We start from the raw sequence: 21,409 nt of genomic DNA on the forward strand, positions 1-21,409 counted from the left end.
AGCCATCTGTGTGAAATCATTTACCACATCATAAATATATAAAAGCAAACAACTATTAAAAACGTTGCTTATCCTTCCTTACAGAGTCTGCTTCGCCTAGCAACTACACATTAACAAGCTCTGAATTTTTAAAACAAACATTCAAAAAGCACAGTGACCAGGAGAGGGGAAGATGGGAAAATAATTTTAACTCATAATTTCCTCCCTCTTTTAATTAAATAAACCTGATTCCAATTTCTGTTTTGTAATTTCAAACTTTCGTCATATATTCCCAGTGGGATATAATACAGGCTTCACTTAAAACAATGAAGGAATATGAGCCTTTTCCTTCCTGAATAACAACACTGAAATAAATGGTGTTTATAGTCGGAAAAATAACCCTATGGCTTGAGCCCACACGTTTGTCACGCAGGCGTGCCTTCTGTTAAAAGAAGGAGCAATCAAATTTACTGAAGTAATGAAAAAATAAAACAGGCCAGGAGTAACTAATGCTTCTTTCAAAAGCAAGGAGGGGGAGAGAAGAAAAAAAGAAAGGCCTAGTGGACAATAACACAAGCCATTCAAGTCAGATGGCACACAGAAACAAGGATTCATTGGTGGGGCCTTCAGGCTTAGAGAGACACACACACACACGCTTTGAGGTACATCAGCTTGGCTGGGCTTTATGCTATTTATTTTCTCGAGCTCCAAGAGTGGGATTCCACAGAGCTATCCTAATGACCAAAGCTCAGAATTTGTGAGGATTAGAAAAAAAAAAAAAAAACACAGAAAAATAGTATTGCAGCACAACACTGATTTTTTTTCTTCCCCTCCAATGAATGTCCACATTTTATTTATGCAATTATATCTGATTATCCTAGGTCTCCCAACTCTAAGGTATACCTTGAAATATATTGTTCAAAAAAACAGAAACATCAACTCTAAAATAATTATATCCATGCATGGTTGCCCCACAAATCTGAAAGGCCAAAGGGATATGTCTATTAGCACTTCAGAATCTGTAACACTTGAGCTTTGTTCCCTTTTCCTTAGTTACAAAAAATTCATCCAAACTAAATGCTTCTTAACGTGTACGTTAACGTGACATGGGGTGTGACTGAGATTATGCAAAAAGAGCAAAGCTGAAGCCAAACTCCTTTCATCTTGGATTCAGTGTGAATTCTAAGGGATATCAGTATCACACAAGTTAAATGAGATGTCCTTGATCTACCAAGTAATGCAGTAAATTATATTACTAAAACTAGAAAGTCCTCCAGATATAAAACATAAAAAAACCACCGTATCAGCATACCTCCTGTCCTTCCAAGGCCAACCTGCACAGAAGGTTGAAGGCTTCCTTCATTTTTCAACAAATGAGGCAAATGGTAATAGATATTTGGCACTTGAAGAGATTTTCTACTTGTTAGCTCTTTTAACAATTTCAGTGTCTCATCTGCAAACATACATGAAATCAGTAATACAGAAAACAAATAACATTAAGGTTTACGCAGTGGTAAAGAGCACAAAATTCCAAGCTTGGTCCTAACTGAAAAAAACAGAACAAATGATGCATTTTACTGAGGAATTATATCTTGTGTACAAAGGAAGTCTTTTCTCATTTTAATTTTTTAAATAAATGATGGCCGAGATTATTTTCTACCCAGTAACTTTGCTATAGATGTAGCTAATACTTACACGATCACATAAGACTTAGTGTGTAATCACAGAAGTAAAGAATGCTTCATTTATTCAGGGTTTTGGGTTTTTTTGTTTGTTTTTTGTTTGTTTGTTTGTTTTTCCAATGAATCAAAATGGGAGGCTTATTCACCTAGATTATATTTTACTTATGCTTACAGAGCTTATCACCATGTAGTGATGTTACTGCAAATCACCTTGCAAAGCTACAAATATATATTGGAATACACTGCGTATACAGATACAAAACAAAAAAGGCATTAAATATACAATGTAGATTTTGAGTATTTCTGCAATGAAATAAATGCTAATGAATTAAATCTAGGCCATTAGAGTACTTAAAATAATTCTTGCTCTTTCTAGAGTAACTGCCTCTCAGGATGTCCAGGTGGCTCTCAAAGTTGCAAATAACAGTTTTTAAATTCTCCTGCTGTGCATGTTGATTTTCTTACATCAAGTGTGAAAACAACTCTTATTTCAAACAACAAATATGATAGCATATGGACCTTTATAATACCAAGTTAAGTAAAAAACTGTATTCAGTGTTTCACAAGATAAAACTGAATTGTGAAGAAGTGAGAAAAGTACTGCCATAAATGTCATTCCTCTCAGATTCTGAATGTAGCTTCTACAAAGACAGAAGGGTTTTGTGGGTTTTGGTTTGGTTGGGGTTTTTTAATATTTATTTTTTGATTAAACTAAATTCCTAACCACTTATAATCTTGCAAAAAAGCTTTGTAAATAGATGCCATAAGTAGAGATGCTTATTTTGATAGATTCCAATACAGGTATATTTTACTTTTCATGCTAACATTTCCTTTAACTTCAACTGCAAAAGCTGGGCTAAAAAATTCTGTCAAAAGTATGGCAGCTCTTTCTATGAATGAATAACGATTTACATAAAAAAACTGTCATTCTTTCAGCTTCAAAGATAGCAAATACTACATAGTACTATGTATACTTAAGTACATTGAACTTAATAAAAATCTAATACTAAGTTCTGAGCACAAAAGTTCAAGAACTCAGACTTCAGCTGACTTCCCATCATGGCTCCACATGGCAAAAAGAGGGTGTCCCAGTTGGGATCCAGACATGGTAGAATGTTAAAGATGTGAATCAGTAACTTCAGCTGCATCAGAAGATAACAACTCTCTATAACTATATTGTCCATAAGCAAGTTAACTCATTTTTAGAAATAAATGTGTTAATAACTTAATCATAAATCCAGTATCAAAATTACTTGACTTCTATGGTTGTTCACTTTAACAGCAAAAATATACACACAGAATAGGAAGACAAGTCACAGACTACGTTAAACGTAACCTTTATCCACACTGTTCCTGGAGATCCAGGGAACTACAGAGATCAGACTGGGTAGGCCATTAGTGTCAGACAGAGCAACTCATCATTAACACCAGCACTGAGGGCCTATAACAACCATCCCCACCCCTCTTAACAAAAATTTCTATAGAAATTAGTAACCCATAGCACAAATGCAAATTGACAACAGATTCAAAAAGCTTGATCCAGTTTTTTTATTTGCAAAACTCTTTGTGTTTATATTCCTCATTAGGCCAATACACTGAAATTTCCGCAACCTACCGAATCAGATATCTCGACAGAAAGCTTATATTTATTTGTTATTCATTTTCCATCTAGAAAAATCAGAGTGACCAAAACAGTAATAGTGTGATTTTAAAAGCTAGCTTCAATAATCTGGTGAGTAGTGCAAAGGCATTCTCTAATATTGCCAAACACAGCTCTTGGTAAACTTGAGCATCAGCCTCCAAAATGGGTAAAAACTACCAGTTTACCATTCAATCACTAGTCATTAAAAAGGACATTACCTCTACATTTTACAAATCATAACCAATACCTTAGCCTGTATGTTTTTACATCTTCCAGATGACTTTTAAACATATTTTAATTGCTTCAAGTTCATCTGTTTCTTCTGTTTGCTCACCTTTCCCCTCAAGCTCTATTTAAAAAGTGACATAAACTATCGTCAAAATACATTCAGTATGTTAAATAAGTAATCAGAAGTTCCAAACTTTTGGAGCTAGGTGTGCAATAAGTATTCAGTCCCTAAAGTCATAAGAATGAAGAGTGGGTGGATCATTAAGAACAGAAATTGGAAAAAAAACAAAAAAATCCCCACCAGATATAATGTATTACACATTCTTTATTTGCACTGCTGAACAGTTTCATTTGGCTTTCTTGGTAATAATTTCTTATTCTATAGTAATAAGAAGAGATATTAGTAGTGCACAGTTATAAACAATAGCTCAATCACAGTATGTACCTGAAAAATTATTCATTGCATTCTTACTCCCATTTGTTTCTGCTACTGCACGCCTGAACTGCTCCAAGATAGCATTCAGCTCAGAAGAGCGTTGCAGAGTGCGATGCTCAGCTATACGAAGACGTTCCTTCAAAGCATGAAATTCCCGTTGATATGCAATCAACTTTTCTAGAGAGAAAAAAGATGATCCTCGTTATTTTTGGAAACAAACACCTACAGACAGGTCCAACGAGGGTCAGGGACTGCTCAGCTATGCAGCATCTGAAATCCAACCAAGAAGGGCACAGCCCAGCATAATCCCACCCAAGTTAGGCACATTAGCATTTACGCAGCACACAGAGGGAAGAACGAGCTGCACCAGACAGGGATGCAAAGCAGGCATTGAGGGGGGTACGGCCCTCACCATAGCTGCAGACAGAGGCAACTTTTCAGTCCCCATTACTCAGCATCACAAGGCAATTCTAAATCTTTTCTTGGAACAGATGCCCACAGATCTTTTAAGAAGCACAATAGGAGCGGTACCTTACAAAAGCGCAGGTTATGCCTTTGAAAGCCCCATCTGAATACTTTATAAGAACGAGTGGAATTTGACAATATTTCAGACGTGCTAATTTCAAACCCAAGTTTTAACTTAATGGTATTGTCAGTGCTTGCAAGAACAAAATTTTGATCAAAGACCTGCTAATGTAGATGCATACGTGTATTCTTTGAAAGAAGACCAAAAGGGAGACGGAAAAACCCAAATTCATTTGCTGATGTGTTGCCTATGCCCTTGCCACCCAGCAAAATAAGTATCTCTGGTTTGCACATGTTTCCTTCCTCCTGTTGGCCTTTTCCCCGAATCTCCTGCTCACCATCATCACTCTCCTTCAGCCGATTTACAGATACAGACTGGAGTATCTTAAGTGATTTTATACCTTGTAATCAATATTCCAAACACACAGCTGTCATCTATAGACATATCTTTTTTGCTAATTACCTATCCATTCCTAGCCTTTTAGTATTGCAATGGTAGGGAAGTAGAATTTTGCAAGCAATTTGAATGTTGCTACATTACAGTAACACATGGAGTAAAAAAGGAATTACAATCAACTTTCCCGTGTTAATAATGCTGCATTTCCTCCAACTTCTTTCAATTTACATTTGTTTTCTTTTTGTAGTTGGGATGTGCTGTTCTGACTACATTTAGAAAACATAATTAGCTAAAATGCCCTCTGTTTTGAAGACAGAAAAATAAAAACATAGTTCATTGCCTCTTAAAACATCTCCCTTGCCAGCCTTATTTCCTTTTTCATTAAAACCAAATGGTTTATTGCTTTTGTGTCAACAAACCCAGAACACAGATGCTGGCCCACAATACAGTCTAGGCACACTACACACTGACAACTGAATCCAGACTGCTATTTGAAACAGGACTCGGTGCTTTAGTCAGCAGTATTGAGAAGGCCAGGAAAATTTTCCTGAGTTTCTGGCATGAAGGACATTCTTACTTGCCAATGATATCCAAAGAAATCAAAGATTGCTTGGAACCATGTCTACTAGTTACAGTAAGGTTACAAAACATTTAACAGCTAAATGAATATAGAATTGTATTAGTGTAGATGCCACACTCGAGTATGCAAATGATATCCCCTCCCCAAAATGAATGGGTGATGATAGCTTATATAGATCCCTATTAATTTCTGTCTAAACAGGAAAGAACAGGTGAGCCACCAAAGGACATGCAAGGTTTTACTGAGGGCTTCTATAGCAGTGGACAGCCTCAGAAGCAGCCTGTAGCATCAGGTCTCCCTTCTTGTCTTTCTTCATGGTACAACATAGAAAGCAAACTTTAGTACTTCTGTTCTTCCCACTTAGAAAAGGCTAAACTCTTCTGTATTTCTCCTGGGAAAATGGTGAAAACCCTATGGAACCTGTGGTTCAGACTCCAGCACCTCAAGCAGGATAAATTCAGGTCTTCCCCTCTTGACTTGGACAAATTTTTGGCAGTGACCATTTCTCTTCCTACACTTACTACAAGATAATAGCACATCACACACAGTGCTCCAATGATTCTGGTGCTCTAAGGAACAGCAGAGGCCTAGAGGGAATAATTTACTTAGGAATACATCAAACAGTGAAGAACTGCAGTAGTTCTCTGCCACCTCCACGTAGCAAACTCCATAATGCAAAATCATAAATATCTTATTGCTAAACTCCGCTCGTAAGCAGAGATTAAGATTTTTTCTATCTCTCTAATTCAGGCAGGTAATATGAAAATGGGAATTACAGGATCCTTGTAATTCCACAGCAAATTAAAAATCTGTTGTAAAAGCACAAGAAACTTGCGAGGCCAACTGAAAAGGCAGCTTTATCACACGAAGAAATGAAAACTGCAGTTTCGTATTAAGAACTACCGATAAAAATCCCTTACTGAGGAGATGACACTTTCAGAGGAGGTGGCTGTTATAACACCTTTAATTTACAATTTATATAATATGTCAAAAATAAAAAATGTAATTAGTTAATTTCTTTCTAAAGAAATTTAAAGTTATATATGTAGAAGTAAACTTTATTTTCGTAACTTATAGCATTTTTTGAGCAAAGAACATAGGATCCCAACTGTAGCCCTGTAACATTGTTCCCAGTAGAAGCATTACAAAGTAGCTCAGTTCTGAGGCTCCCAGTGAACAGTACTGGTATTGTATTTATGGTACTTGAGACCTCAAACACATGAATTCCTTGAAGAAATACTAGTTGATTGGTTCAAAATAGTCAACTTCTCACAGTTGCTTCAACCAGACGTATCTGGGTTAAGAAGGCTGCTCTAAAAGATACATAAACTCCCGAAACCCATCCTTCAAAACCGTATGACTGATTTTTTTTGTTAGGTCACAATATTATTCAGCCAAGTGAAACTAGAAAATGCTAACATTACAAATATAATCATATTTTAACTCCACTAACTATCCTATGAGTATTTTTCTAGTTATCTACACAAAATGAAATAAAAATAATTCTTTGCAAGTATTTAAGTCATCTAAGACATTTCCATCTCTCATGCTACCAGAGCTAGCACTTTCATGTATTTGTAGATTAATGTGTAATTTAGCCTTTTGGTACTTATTTTATAATATGATTGCCTGTACTTCAAAAGAAAACAAATTAAACTTCTAACAGTTATATCTTTGGCATACTTGCAGTCCTTCAAAGCACTAACGAACTTATTACTTAAAAACAAACAGAAAAACACAACATCAGCAACATCAAATTTCATCTCATACTGAAAGGCACTTGCGAAGGAGAAAGTACTACTTAGGCTCTTGCAGTACCACCAATAGTGGTCACCATCTGCCCCAGACTTTAGAAAAGTAAGTGCCTCTTAAGGCATCAGGAGTTTATAAATACTCTAATTTGATTGTTCAGAGTTCTTGACTCCTAAGTACTTGGGCATGAGTCTACAAGATTAAATTTAAGGATCTATTTTTATTTAGACTTTGACTTAGCTCAAATTTGCTACTTGTCCGTCCCGCCCACCCCCTCCCCCCCCTCTTCCCCAATATGAAATCATTTGCAAGCTAAATCTTTTCATTAAAAAAATTAGGACTTTGAGGAAAACATGTTACTGTATTACACAAGAGTCCCATTTATATTTTAAATTTCATTTCTTTCCTCACAAGGAGGAAGGAATCAAAATTTGCAAGTGATTGTAGAAGCTTCTCCAGAAATCCAACACAGTCTTTCTGAAAAGTGCATGTATGATTAAAGGCTAAAGCTCAATTAGAGTTGAAACTGGCAAGTGCTGTATCTGACAACAAGAAAGGCTTTGTTAAGTACATTAATAGCAAAAGGAGGTCTACAGAAAACATTGAACCAATACATGTTGATTATGGTCATCTGACTAATAGGGATGAAGATAAAGCTGAGGCATTCAATGCTTGTTTTGCCTCAGTCTTTAATAATACTGATAGTCCTTGGGCTGCGCAGTCCCCTGAGTCAGAAGACCATGAGTGTGGGAACAGTGACTTTCCATTTGTGGACACTGAAACCATAAGGGACCAGCTGTATCAGCTGAATGTTCACAAGGTCCATGGGGCCTGATGGGACTCATCCCAGAGTACAGAAGGAGCTAGCAGATGTTATGGCAGGACCCCTCTTGACCATCTACCAAAGGTCTTGGGAGTCTGGGGAGATCCCTGCGACTGGAAGCTAGTCAATGTTACTACTCCAATTTACAAGAGGGAAAAAGGCAGACGTTAGGGAACTACAGACCTGTTAGTCTAACTTCAGTTCCTGAAAAAATTATGAGAAGATCATACTGGGTACTATTGAAAGGCATTTAAAGAATAATGCAATCATCAGGCAGAGTCAACATGAGTTCACAAAGGTAAAGTCCTGTTTAATTTGATATCCTTCTACGATAAGGTCACCTGCCTAGTGGATGAAGGGAAGGCGGTAGATGTAGCTTTTCTGGATTTTAGGTAAGGCTTTTGACACTTGTCCCTCACAACATCCTTCTGGAGAAGTTGTCCAGCTGTGGGATGAGTAGGTTCACGGTGCACTGGGTGAAGAACTGGCTGAAGGGCAGGGCTCAAATGGTTGTAGTGAATGGGGATACATCTGGCTGGTGACCAGTCACCAGCGGTGCTCCTCAGGGCTCAATCCTAGAGCCAGTCCCATTCAATATTTTTAATCAATGATCTGGATGCAGGAGTTGAATGCACCATTAGCAAGTTTGCTGATGATACCAAACTGGGGGTGTTTTCAACTCTCTCAAGGGACAATAGGCTTTGCAGAGGGATCTAGACAGATTGGAGCAGTGGGCAATCACTAATGGCATGAAATTTAACAAGTCCAAATGCTGGATTCTGGACCTGGATGAAGTAATGCTGGGCACAAGTACAAACTGGGAAAGGAGTGGCTGGAGAGCAGCCCTGCAGGAAGGTATCTGGGGGTGCTGGTCAATAGCAGGCTCGATATGAGTCAGCAGTGTGCCCTTGCAGCCCAGAGGGCAAACCACATCCTAGGGTGCATCAAACAGAGCATAACCAGCCCGTCAAAAGAGGTGATTATCCTGCTGTATTCAGCGTTGGTGCAGCCTCACCTTGAGTGCTGTGTGCAGTTCTGGGCCTCACAATTTAAGAAGTATGTTAAAGGTACTTGAATGTGTTCAGAGGAGGGCAACCATGTCCTATAGGGAGTGGCTAAGGACTTTGGGCTTGTCCATTTTGGAGAAAAGGAGGCTGAGAGGTGACCTCACGGCTCTCTAGAGCTTCCTGAGGAGGGGAAGTGGACAAGGAGGTGCTGATCTCTTCTCCTTGGGATCCAGTGACAGCATGCGTGGGAAGGGCTCAAAGCTGCACCAGGGGAGGTTTAGACTGGGCATTAGGAAGCATTTCTTTAGCAAGAGGGCAGTCAAACACTGGAACAGGCTTCCTAGAGAGGTGGTCCACATGCTTTAGCTTTTGGTCAGGCCTGAAGTGGTTAGGCAGTTGGACGAGATGATTGTTGTAGGTCCCTTCCAACCGAGATATTCTATTCTGTTCTATGACAAGCTGACTTGTAAGCATCGTCTATACAAAAAAGTCAATAGTGTGGCCAATATTTTCAAAACACTGATTTGACTGTTTAGTGTTTTATTGCTCAGAGGTTTCTCTAAAACCTAAAGAAATTGAATTGATTTCTTGTCAAAAAGTATCAACCCACTTTTTTTCATTGCTGTTGGAGTAAAAAGAAAAATAGTCAGCTTAAAACCATAAAGGAAACAGTCAGAGATCAGTGGTCACCATCACGAATAAAGGTTTCTGTTTCTACAATATTATAAATTACTTTTCTTCTTATGCTGAAACCTAGAGTAATTTAAGAAAACAGAGGAAGGAATTCAGACAGTAAGTTATTTGCCTTATACAGCTGATGGAAGAACCCCAAACATATCTGTTCTCTGACAAATAAAACATCCCTCTTTAACAGCAGCTGTAGCCAATATCAAATACATTTGGTCTCCAATAGTTTCATCATACAGTCATATTTTTATTTAAGAATAATATATCATTTTACATTAAAATGAGAAGGTGATGTTCTTCCATACTTTGCTCTGGAAGCCAAAAAGATCAAATAAAAATAACTAGCCCTCATATGTCAAATGAAAATATCTTGTTAAGAAATTACTTGAGAACTGAAAGCATTAATTCTTCATCATTTTCTTTTAAACTCTAGTAGTTTCAGCAAAACTCCAGAACCTAAAACCTAAATATTTTAGCTGGCTTGATGTTGTGCACTTCTTGGAAAGCTAACACTATATCAACTCACTCAGTAGTTTGTTTTCTCAACTTTTTTCCCCTTGTTGCAAGATGTTCTCCGAAATGTGCAGAACCTAGAATTTAGACAAGCTCACTTGGAAGTTGATGTAGTGTTTTGAAAATTAAAAATTCAGATCAAACTGTGAAGGTTTCTAAGTTTTTGACCAGAGATGGAATCTCAGCTCTCAGCCTACTCTTCTTTCTCTGGGTTCTTTACAGTTCTCCTACTAAACAACTGTTAAAATAAAAAAAAAAGTCATTCCAAAAAGATACCATTAGCCTAACTTACAAATTCAGTCCATTCTCCTCTTAGCCACAGACAGTCTTTATTACATCATTTGATTTTTGCTCCAAATTTAGACAGCTCATAAGCCAAGTTTTAAACCAGGTGCCAATTCCCTAAACTCAACATGGAACTTCTGAACATCTTAGCACACATCTGATTTCTTATTTTTGGGTTTTGTACTACTAGTCTGATCTGTTTATGTACTTCAACCCATGATTTTTAAGAGCAAAGAGCATTCCCTTGGGATAAAAAGGGCATCAAAGTAAAGGACAAGAAAATATGCTGTAGTTGAATTTACAAAAGCATTTTTCAGATTATCTCAGCTCAACTAAAACAGCAAAAGGAGTCTGAACTGTAGGTAAATTACCTGCACTGGCAGAATGCTCACTGTGTCATGATTCCAAATGAAACACATACTGACAGAATGGCAAAAATACCCTGGAAACGCAACCAAAGCAATTCTATGGATATTCAGCTTCAGTACCATTAAAAATCATCAACGGCTCTTAGTTTTTTGTTCAGGTTACTTTTTTAGCAAAATGAAATTTTTTAATATGGAAAATTATGGGAGAAAACTACTTTGGGTGCACTTTTAAATTGAGTGTACAGACATCTATAGAATCAGCAAAATTTTGCTGCCTCTGACTATTTTAAGTTTCATCATAAACCACTCACAAAGGAAAGGGAGATGGGTCAGTATCGAAGAAAGAACCTAGGCACCCAACCTTCAATCACAATGCTCTTTTGAAATCCATGTACGTCTTGCCATTAATCTTAAAACACAGAAAGCACAGCTGAATAGGATTCCTGGTCAAGATGCTGGCATTATTAAAGCAACAATCATCAGAAAATACCCAATTCACTATTTAGAAGTCTGAAGAACTACTTAGATCCAATTTAATATTGTTGAGAGCATGTAAGTACATGACAGTCTTGACCAAAGCTGTACATATATTGATACATGAGAATTCAGAAAGTTTTATTTACGTATCTTAGGCAGTAGCAGAAAAGGAACACAGAGGAGCATATATTTAGATGATACGCACACACATCCATCTTTGTTAACATTGCACCAGAGAAAGGAGGTACAGGCACCACAGAATCTGAGATGTTTTGTGACCCTCTAGAGGTGCCTCTCGCAAGAAATGGGCTACATATTGGACAAAGAAAAGGAGCCAGAAACTATCTAAACAGGGAAGTTTGCATTCCTGGCAATCTCTGCAAAGTTTCTGACTCCATGTAGCCTGCAACAGCCATACTATGATAGCCTGTGACTCCAGTAAAAACCCTGCCACTCTACAAGAAAAAAAGATCTGTGGCTGCTGTGCAATATACCTCCCCATTTTTTTTGGCAGGGGGAGGAAGTAGAGGAAAACAGAATTGCATGAAGATCCTTACAAAACCCAAGAATGTCTCAGCGATTCTCAGTTAGTATTGCCATTATCCCTCAAGGAAAGCCTTTTACTGTCTGCTAAAAGAAGCACCATCTACAGCATAAAAAGCAGCATGAAAGCTTTGCAAGCTGTTATTTATCTTATCAATCAAGCAGGTTCACAAATATGTTAAATCACAGGCCATTTCTGCAACTGGAAACAGAACATACTGAACTAAGGTGACTGTACTTAAAAAAAAAAAAGCAAGCTATAATTTACCCAAGAGCTCTACAGTGGTACAGCTGGCTGTCTCCAAAGGCAGATGCATCAGACAACAGGATCAGAAAAAGCTTAATGACCTTCCCATATCAACAGCAGGCAGTTGAATCTTCTTTCAAACTGCAAATCAGCTAAATACCCAAAGTGAGTGATCCGCCACACAGAGAAAAAGGTAACTGGCCACAGACTTGGCACTCATAAAAGACAGCAAGACAAGTACAGAGGGCTTAGCTTTACCACTTTGTAGGCCTGATTTGTATTTCCTGCTCTTAACTGAACTCTCGAAGCCTCTCACCCCCTTTATTCATTAAATAGGAGCAGGAGAATTGATGCCATCTGACACACAGTTGCTTTGATTGGCAACAAAGCATTGCACACAAATGTTCAATTAGTAAAATGGGTCAGAGAAGGAACAGACACCTGATGCAGCCAGGACCTTTCCTCTATCCAAGAAAGGGATATTCAAATAATTACTCAAATGACACTGTCTCACTGGCAACAGTACTAGATTGACCAATGTAACGGTTAAGTTTATGGCCCACCCTAGTGACAACTCTTTCAGTTTTCTTGTTCCAGCCCCAGGGTTCCCTCTCCTTAGAACCTCACTCAAAACCAACACAGCCTGCACCTTCTCAAAAAAAAAAAAAATAAACAATTTAAAAAAGGGCTTCAGCTGAAGCAAACTGTGCTACAAGTTCCACAGCAAATGTCTTATTTTTTGTGTATACTCTGTTGAAGAGTTATTAAAATGCCATTAAACAAATGTTTGAACCTGTGAGAATACACTGTAGTAAGTGCTAATTCAGGCACTTTTGTGATTAGTTACTCCACTAGTCATTTACTCCCATTATAAAATCCCCACAGCAGTTACCATCATGCCAGGTGTCAGAGACAGTAACAAGCTTAATGTATTAATTCGTTACGCTTGCATCAAGGCTGTTGATCAATTTACAGGTTGATACAAAACAGAGGTCTTAGTGACAGAGAGCTTCCACACTGAACTTTATACAGAGCCAGTAGATGTAGCAAGAGCAGAATACTCTCCAATGAATTAGGGATTTGTCAACATGCCAGCCAGTTCAATCTGGCATAGGTTTTACAGGAAAGGTTCTTTGTTTCATCTATGTAAGGTGTAAAAATAAGTTCTGCACTTCCCCTAAATCAGTTCAGATGCTTTATGTGATCTATGAAATTGTGATATCAAGTAAAGCAGTATCTAGTAAGTCATGACAATACTTGCACTGACCTGCACTTCAATCCTAGAGACGTATGCAACATGTATTTTTTAGATCATGCTTCATCCCTAATACCCAAGCACCTCACAAGCTATCACATTTGTAGTATCACCTGATCAAGTAGTCATCTTTGTCCCTTACACACATATCCTTTTAAATTAAAACCCTGCTACACTAATATGTGGCAGACTAAATTATTTTCAATGTCAGTCAAAAAAATAAAGACTGAATTCCTCTGTAAATCAAAAGAAATTCTTACTACACTAGCACTTAAGTAATTTTCAACTTCATCTTAAAACTGACACTTTTTTAACAAAGGCTAGATTTCCTATTTTACATGGGTTTTCCAAAACATAACTGTAAATACAATTATCCAATACTATAATACAAAATCCTGCTCTCACTGCACTGTACAATCATCCAGCATCCACATAAAGATGCACAGAAAAGAAATACATAGTGGCATTTATGAAGGAAATAGAAACATTGCTTCCATTGCCCTCTGGAAGTGACACCAGAGCTCAGAAGATATTCACGAGGCACCATCAAGCACTGCCTTCTCAAATGTCCAACTGAGAAGAGGTGAGCAGAGGAACTGTCAAACCAATCACATAGGCATGGCCAAAAAGCTCTGTCCACACAAGAGATACCAAAGATGTTCCAGAATCCACCTGTGACATTTAGGCTTATAAAAACAGCAAAACACTGTAACAAACTGAGGTAATTACCCAGTGTCAAAACCTGTACATAGGTACAAATCATATTTATAACCAACAGTGTCAAACAGTGAAGAGTAAAGAAGGTCTTAAAAGATTTGCCCCCAAAAATTAAATCTCAAGTGTGTTTACAAGCAGATTCAGATTTTCCCTCTTGAAACTGCCTAAAGGCTGATATATGGTGTCCTTGAAATGCTACAATATATTACCATGGATGACTACTCCCTATAAGCCAATTAGCTTCCTTGATCTTAAGTGAAATTAAAACCTTTTATAAGCAAGTTATGATGAGTTATAAAATCTGAAGCAGGAAAGTAATCACCATGCAAGTAGAGAATAAAGTAGTATACTGTAAATGCTAACAAGAGACATGCTATAAATAAAAGCTCTTAAGAAAACTGCTCAAGGTCAAATTTTATCAGTCCTCTTTGAACACTCGATCCTGTGGGCCTTTTTAGTCACAGAGCTTGTATCTATGCCAATTCATAAAGCTATTTTATTATTTTGAAGGGATTAGAGAATATGCAATTGCATTATAAGTATATTATTCTATGGAACTAAAGATAGTAAAGTAAGGTAGATGATTTACATACGAAAAATACATCCTACTAATCATGACAAAACATTTTCTGCTTCGTGAAACAAACAAAAAAGGTCTTGTATCAAGATTTAGGAAAACAAGCGGGCAAGTCATTCTTTTATCCCTAATCTTGTTACTCAAATTGACAGGTCATTTCAGCAATCCGGTATTTCAATCTTATCAAAACAATCTGGCAGAATTACCGTTTGTTGCCCTTGTTTTCTACATAGAAATGTACTTATTAGGAGCAGAAATATTTTTTAAAAAATGCTTATTCAAGTAACTTTCAGTGTGATGAACAGCTTATTTTTGAGTGAAGGTTCTGCAGGTTTTCCTAACTTTATTTTTAAAAAATAACACAAGATTTATAATTACTTGATTTTTCATTGCAATTTGTTCACATTTGCACTTCAAGGATCTGTATAAACAAATAACGTTCTTTCGTTCTCTCCAATTCCAACGCACTAGCACAAGCCTCAAGTGTTTGCTTTGAAACTTTCGGGGCCTGATCCTATCTCAGTCCAGATACTTTTGTTTAAACATTCCTTTGCAGCAGGAGCTGCAGTTGTTTTCACTAAAATTTTTTAAGCAATCTGAATGTGATCCTTCGTAATATCAACTGGTAGAACCTTCCTATTTTGAAATGTAAATTTCAGTATCAATTTGTAAATATTATTTTGAAAAAAGTAAAACCCCCTGCTTTCTCAGGGATTCCACACATACAAACAAAGCAGAAAAATGGGAGTACTATACAGATCAGACTCTGAGAACCTGCTTCCCCCCCCATTTTTTTATATTTTTAATATAAATACACTAAGAATCCTGCAGCTTACCAATCAAAATGGAAGCATGAAATAGTACATCAGGCAGGTTTGGTTTTGGTTTTTTTGTTCTTCTAAAGAGCTACAGAATAAAACATTTTCCTCGAGGAAAAACAATCCTAAGCAATCAGAAAGCCAAAGAAGCCAAACAAGAATTGTGACAACGGACTAATGATTTACTTAAGGGATACTTTAATACTTTAATAGCTGGATAGAGCAGCCAGGAACAGTTTTAAATGTTTCCAGATGCAATTGCTCACCTTTACCTCTATATACAAATTGTTCAATACAGAAAGGTCACAATTTAGAAAATTTCCTGTACAGTTATAAAACCCACTATGACACTACTCTCAAATCTCTGCTGATGAGGGCTGACAGAGGGTCTGAATGTTCCTTTGGATACAAGGAATAAAAAGAATAATATATCAGAAAATCCAGACACCCACGACTAAGGAGGTCAAGTCAACAGAAGCATATGGTGCTCTGTCCTGTGCACTGGCTTCAGACAATAAGGATCATCAAACACTTCATTTGTTTGAGAGGAGTTATTGGCAGCACTTCAGCTGAAGGTCTTCTTTTAAAACAAAGAACAGCAAGCTACAGTGATGGAAAAAAAATAAGGAAATCTCACATTTGCAATTTCTTTGTCCTGATCTGACTGTTAACTTAACTAGCATTCACACTTCTTGGCCTAGTAAACAACACTGCCCAGGACTCTATGGATGAATATAATCCTCAGGGCTTTTTAGGTTCCAGCTATTTGGGTTTTATTTTATTCCCAGTTCTAAGAAGCACTGTCAGCTCTGCTGGCATTTCTTCTTTAAAGGGAAAGTGATATAAAAAGGTCACTGAAATCATATGCTAAATCAGTTCCACAATAAGCAATCAGCATTTAACACATCTCTAGCCCTGAATAGAAACACTAAGGAATAAATAAAAGCTTCGTAGATTCTACTCCCAAAAAGCAAAGCTGTACAAGAAAAATTATTGCAATTTCTGTTGTAGACACACATAGCACAAAGGGTTCAGTTTAAGAAATTAATAAAAGAAGAGCTCAGCTGAGTATGCAATCCATTGAATTCATGTAATTTGGGCGTTAACTCTTTACAGTGTCAGAAAGAATTACTTTCAAACAACCTTCACCAAAACCCTCCACTTTGATATTTCTTACTTGTCTTACACAAGACTCAGTGCACAACAGTGTAAAAGAAACTAGGAAATAGTCAACACTAACATCACAGTATTACCTCAAAATAAGGAACACAGTTTCCAGCGACAGCTTTTACAAAATCTTTATATCACAATTATTTTTTCAAACTAACTGCCAATTAAAAAGCCATGCTACAACTCTGACTAAAATCTTATACAGAAGATCTACTGCTCAAGCAAGCATGAAGGGAGGTTGTAGTGAAGTGGGAGTTGGCCTCTTCTCCCAGGCAACTAGCAATAGGACAAGAGGGCACAGCCTCAAGCTTTGCCAGGGGAGGTTCAGGTTGGACATCAGGAAGAATTTCTTTTCAGAAAGGGTTATTAGACATTGGAATGGGCTGCCCAGGGAGGTGGTGGAGTCACCATCTCTGGATGTGTTTAAGAAAAGACTGGACATGGCACTTAGTGCCACGGTCTAGTTGACAGGGTGGTGTAAGGGCAACGGTTGGACTCGATGATCCCTGAGGTCTCTTCCAACCTGGTTGATTCTGTGATTCTGTGATGAAGCTCCAGTTTAGGCAAGCGTTACAATCATAGCACTAAAACACACTTTACTTTTAAGATACAGGATAGGTCAGTATCTAGCCTGCATTCTTGGCAACACTGAAGGACTAAAGCACATTCGCTGAAAGAAAGCACTCCCATTGCATTTTTTTAACATATTAAAATAAAACAATTCATTGTACATTTCTGCAGAAATGCATGTATTAAGCATTTATGTTGCATCCATTTATTAGGCTTGTTTCTATCATTTAGTTTATATGTGTGTGTGTATATATATAAACTTTATTGCTACCAATAAACAAGAATATCTTCTCAAAACTGCATAATAGCTAATTATGCTCATTTCTAACAAGACATATGAAAGAAGCCATAATCGCTTATGCTGATCCTAGCAGAGCGTGGCTTTATAATGTAACAACCAGCACCTCTGCGTGGTTTCGCAATTTCAGCATTAAAAGTAACACCAAAATCTAACCCTGGTAAAACACAACTCTTTCACATCTGTCAAAAGAGAACAAGAGACAACCTCTTCACCTGAAATACTTACAGATTTGCTGACAGTGTAAACAAATGTAGTTACCCTCTAGGTAATTCAACCCCTTACAGTCAGTTTGACTTCAAGTCACCTGTGAGATCTCGTGTTTCTCCTCAGACCTCAATCAGATAGTATTTTCAGCTACTTTCTACAAACAAGCACATATACCTATATTAAGATATCAGATCAAAATGTTCATGCTATCTAGTTGTCTCAAATGCCTGGAGGGGTTTTTGGTTTGTTTTGTTTGTTTGGGGTTTTTTTAAATGAAAAATACTTCTCTGCATACCATCTTTTTATAAGCTACTGAATTTCTAATTCAATTTGCTAAAATAGTGTTCTCTGCTGTAACAGAATTCATTAAAGTAGGGTCTTTGATTCTCCTCATTATTGACTTGGTAAGTTAAAACTGGAAAAGGGATTTGAAAGAGAAAACAAGTTTCCATAAAAGCTCACAGTAAAAACATTTTTGTTGAAAATGTTTATTATCCAAACTAGGGTGCACAATCAGTAAACCAATTTTCCAAATCAATTTGGTAATCATTCAAGCTTCATCTAATCCTGTCACTCACATCTTGCAAATAGGCAGTCATCAACTGAACCTGTATTCTACTTTTTTAAAATCTTTTACATATGATGCCCCCACATCAACTTCCTGCTTTAACAGCTACAGTTACAGCTATATTTTAAGATTAAAGAGATAAAGTTTTAGTCAAAGGTTACACATATTATTCCTTGTATTCATGATGTACTACACATAAGAAAATTCAAAAAAACTAACTGATCTGAAATCAACTTACTTTTTTTTTGCTTCTCCAGCTTGTTACACCAGTAAACTGTGCTGTTAACATAACACCACGTTAACTATACAGCTGGAACCAAAGCCAGCCAGTGCCTCCCACAGTGCCTCGTATTGAGGGACCTCCTGATTCAAAGGATAAAATAAAAAATTCTTAGTTAAAAACTGAGAATAAGGTGCAAGTTTAGTTCTTTTCATTCTGGAAGCACTCAAAAGTCTTAAATAATAACCACAATTCAGAGAATATTGATGACAGACAAATTCTAGTTAGGAAGAGCATTATAATACACTCAGATAGATCTGCATTTGAAAAAAAACAGAGAATCAGGTATGGTTTAGAGATGACCATCATGCTAATCAATATGCAATTGTGAGCACTGGTGTATCTCAAGCCTGTAATTACAGCATTATACTAACTCAAAATTCAACCCTAGCTGGATACCTGAAACTAGTTTAATCTCAACTCTAACATGGTCTCTATGTATCATATTTGTTTTGTCGTCATTTCACAGACAACTTTCCTATGAATAAAAAGAAAATGAGTAAAAGGTTAAAAAAATCAAGGTGGGGGGTGGGACCAAGGGATGTTTGTTTATGTCATATGCAAATGCTAGAACAAATAATATACTTTAACAGAACAGAATTTCAATCATGGCAAACAAAGCCATTAACAGGAAAAGAATGGTCTAGAAGCAGCAACAAACACATATTCACAAGGTTAGAGAAGGCACTACCCGGTTTCTAATTAGACTTGACTAAGGCCATTAGAATACATCACATGGTATAAGAAGACGAAATTTTAAATTTTTTTTGTGATAAGTACAAGGTCTCCAAAATACTCAGTGTAGAAAATTAATATTTTGGTTTAACTTTCCCAAATCACCATGTTAATTACTTATTTTTAATTATTTTCCCATTACACTACTCTTCAATATTATTGAACATTAGTTGTGATGCTACAATGCCACAGGGAAATGTGGCTCCATTTGTATTTCAAATGGGTTAAGGTTTCTGAGTAGAATTATAACTTTCATATTGAACCTTTCTGTAACAAGGAAGCAAAGAGTTTGTGGAAGAACTAGCACAGTGTAGGAATTATTCCCACAGAAGAGATCCAAGAAGCACCATGTGGCTAAAACCACACCTTAATAAAGATGAATTGAAATAAAATATATTTTTATTTTCCCTTACAGAAAAGACTTTGGTTTTTGCTAAAGATTTGTTTCAAAAACTTCTTGCATTACAAAAATTGTACTTAAAATTCCATTTTTACTTTTGAAATATGCAATCAATACAGCCATAGGGCAGAAGTTTCTATTAAGTGTCCCATTATCTTTATGCCATTATTGTAGTACATAAATCAATCTGCTATAAAGCTTTTTTCAAGAATGAAAGGTAGAGTCAGCTGCATCAGCCACCACCTCCACAGTTTCACTGAAATACCAACCAAACACCTCCTTTAGCTTAACAATCACCCTTCTACTTTTAACTTCCATTTGAAAAATGCATCTATAACGTCTCAATAAACAACATAGCAAAGTAGCCATGAATGCCTTTTTCTTCTACAGTACATTTAACGATGACAGTAAACACGTGCAAACAGTAAGTAAGAGGCATCACACGACCAGATACAGATAAAAGCAAACAGCTTAAGCACAGATTCTTGCCAGACCCAGAAGGCTATTCTCCACTAATTCAAAAGTAGGCCAAGTACAGAAATACACCCGCAAACACAATCACAAGCAGTTTGCTCTACACTCTGAAGTAGGATTAAATCAGCAGTATCACGAACAATCAAAAACTAATATATACAATTTATGTGTAAATATCTGCTTCAGTTTTAAATAGAACAGCACTCTCACCTGGCACTCTGCTAATTTTGTGTGCCTAGTGAGAGCCAAGATTGTGGGGTAAGGAGGGAACTCCCAAACCCGAACATTGATATTGCATCCACGCGAGTTTCACAGATTTGTTTTCCTACAGCTGTTTCTACCTCTTCTCCCTTACAGGGACTTCTGTCCCAGTGGCCTCAGCTATTTCCCAAGACTCCCATCCACACCCCAGGACCCTCTGTTCCTCTGCCACTGTAACCCCAGCCAGCAGAACCAGCGTTCAGCCCTTGGCACACAGCTCCTCATGTTACCCCTCATGTATGTCTTCCCATACACATATTTCTTCCACACATTAACAGCATCTGCCTTTAACCACTAGCAAAAGACAGCAGTGCTGCAGCATACAGCACTCTCCACCCCTGGTGTCGTCAGCAGGTACGTGAGCGGTAGCTGCCCAGCTAGCAAAGCCCAACACTGCTGCTGAGCTCCAGCCCTTCCCTCCATGGCGCCAAGCGGAAGCTCTTCCTGGTCCTAACAGCCTGTTTCCTCAAAATTTACAGGAATACAGTGTTACTGACAGCACCAAATTTGAACCAAGTGAGGAGGACAGACTAACAAAATATTACAAAGGAATGACAGAGTGAAAAAGAGGATACAGCGGCATGTCTTAAGGCAAAAGAAGCTGCAGTGACATTTCAACTTTGGGAAAAAGTTAACCACAGCCATCCTACTTTCATTACCTGAGTCATTAGCTTATCATTATGACTGCATCAGAGAACAACTTAAAGCCACTGGTACCGAATATACAAACATACTGTGAATGTCCTAGCATCAATTTTTTTCTTTCATGAGGACAAACTCTGAACTTCACCCAATTCAAATCTTTGATCGCTGCAATCTACACATAGCTAAAATACCACAAAACCCGATGCAACTCATCTCTGGATCCCCAAAATACAAGAGAAATAGAAAAGTCTTCCATTTAG

The 21,409-nt window shown here is 37.3% G+C and overlaps 1 protein-coding gene across 1 annotated transcript in view; it reads right to left on the bottom strand.

The window, feature by feature from the left end:
- Window positions 1-21,409, bottom strand: part of MGAT4A (alpha-1,3-mannosyl-glycoprotein 4-beta-N-acetylglucosaminyltransferase A) — an 85,183-nt gene that overhangs the window by 49,132 nt on the left and 14,642 nt on the right. Inside the window, exons 3-4 of the mRNA XM_068425043.1 lie at window positions 3,977-4,144; window positions 1,292-1,432 (exon numbers count right to left, since the gene is read on the bottom strand). Coding sequence (XP_068281144.1) covers window positions 1,292-1,432; window positions 3,977-4,144 — 309 coding nt within the window. The remainder of the gene's footprint in view (window positions 1-1,291; window positions 1,433-3,976; window positions 4,145-21,409) is intronic.

This window comes from Nyctibius grandis, chromosome 2, assembly GCF_013368605.1.
Source record: "Nyctibius grandis isolate bNycGra1 chromosome 2, bNycGra1.pri, whole genome shotgun sequence".
Classification (NCBI taxonomy): Eukaryota; Metazoa; Chordata; class Aves; order Nyctibiiformes; family Nyctibiidae; genus Nyctibius; species Nyctibius grandis.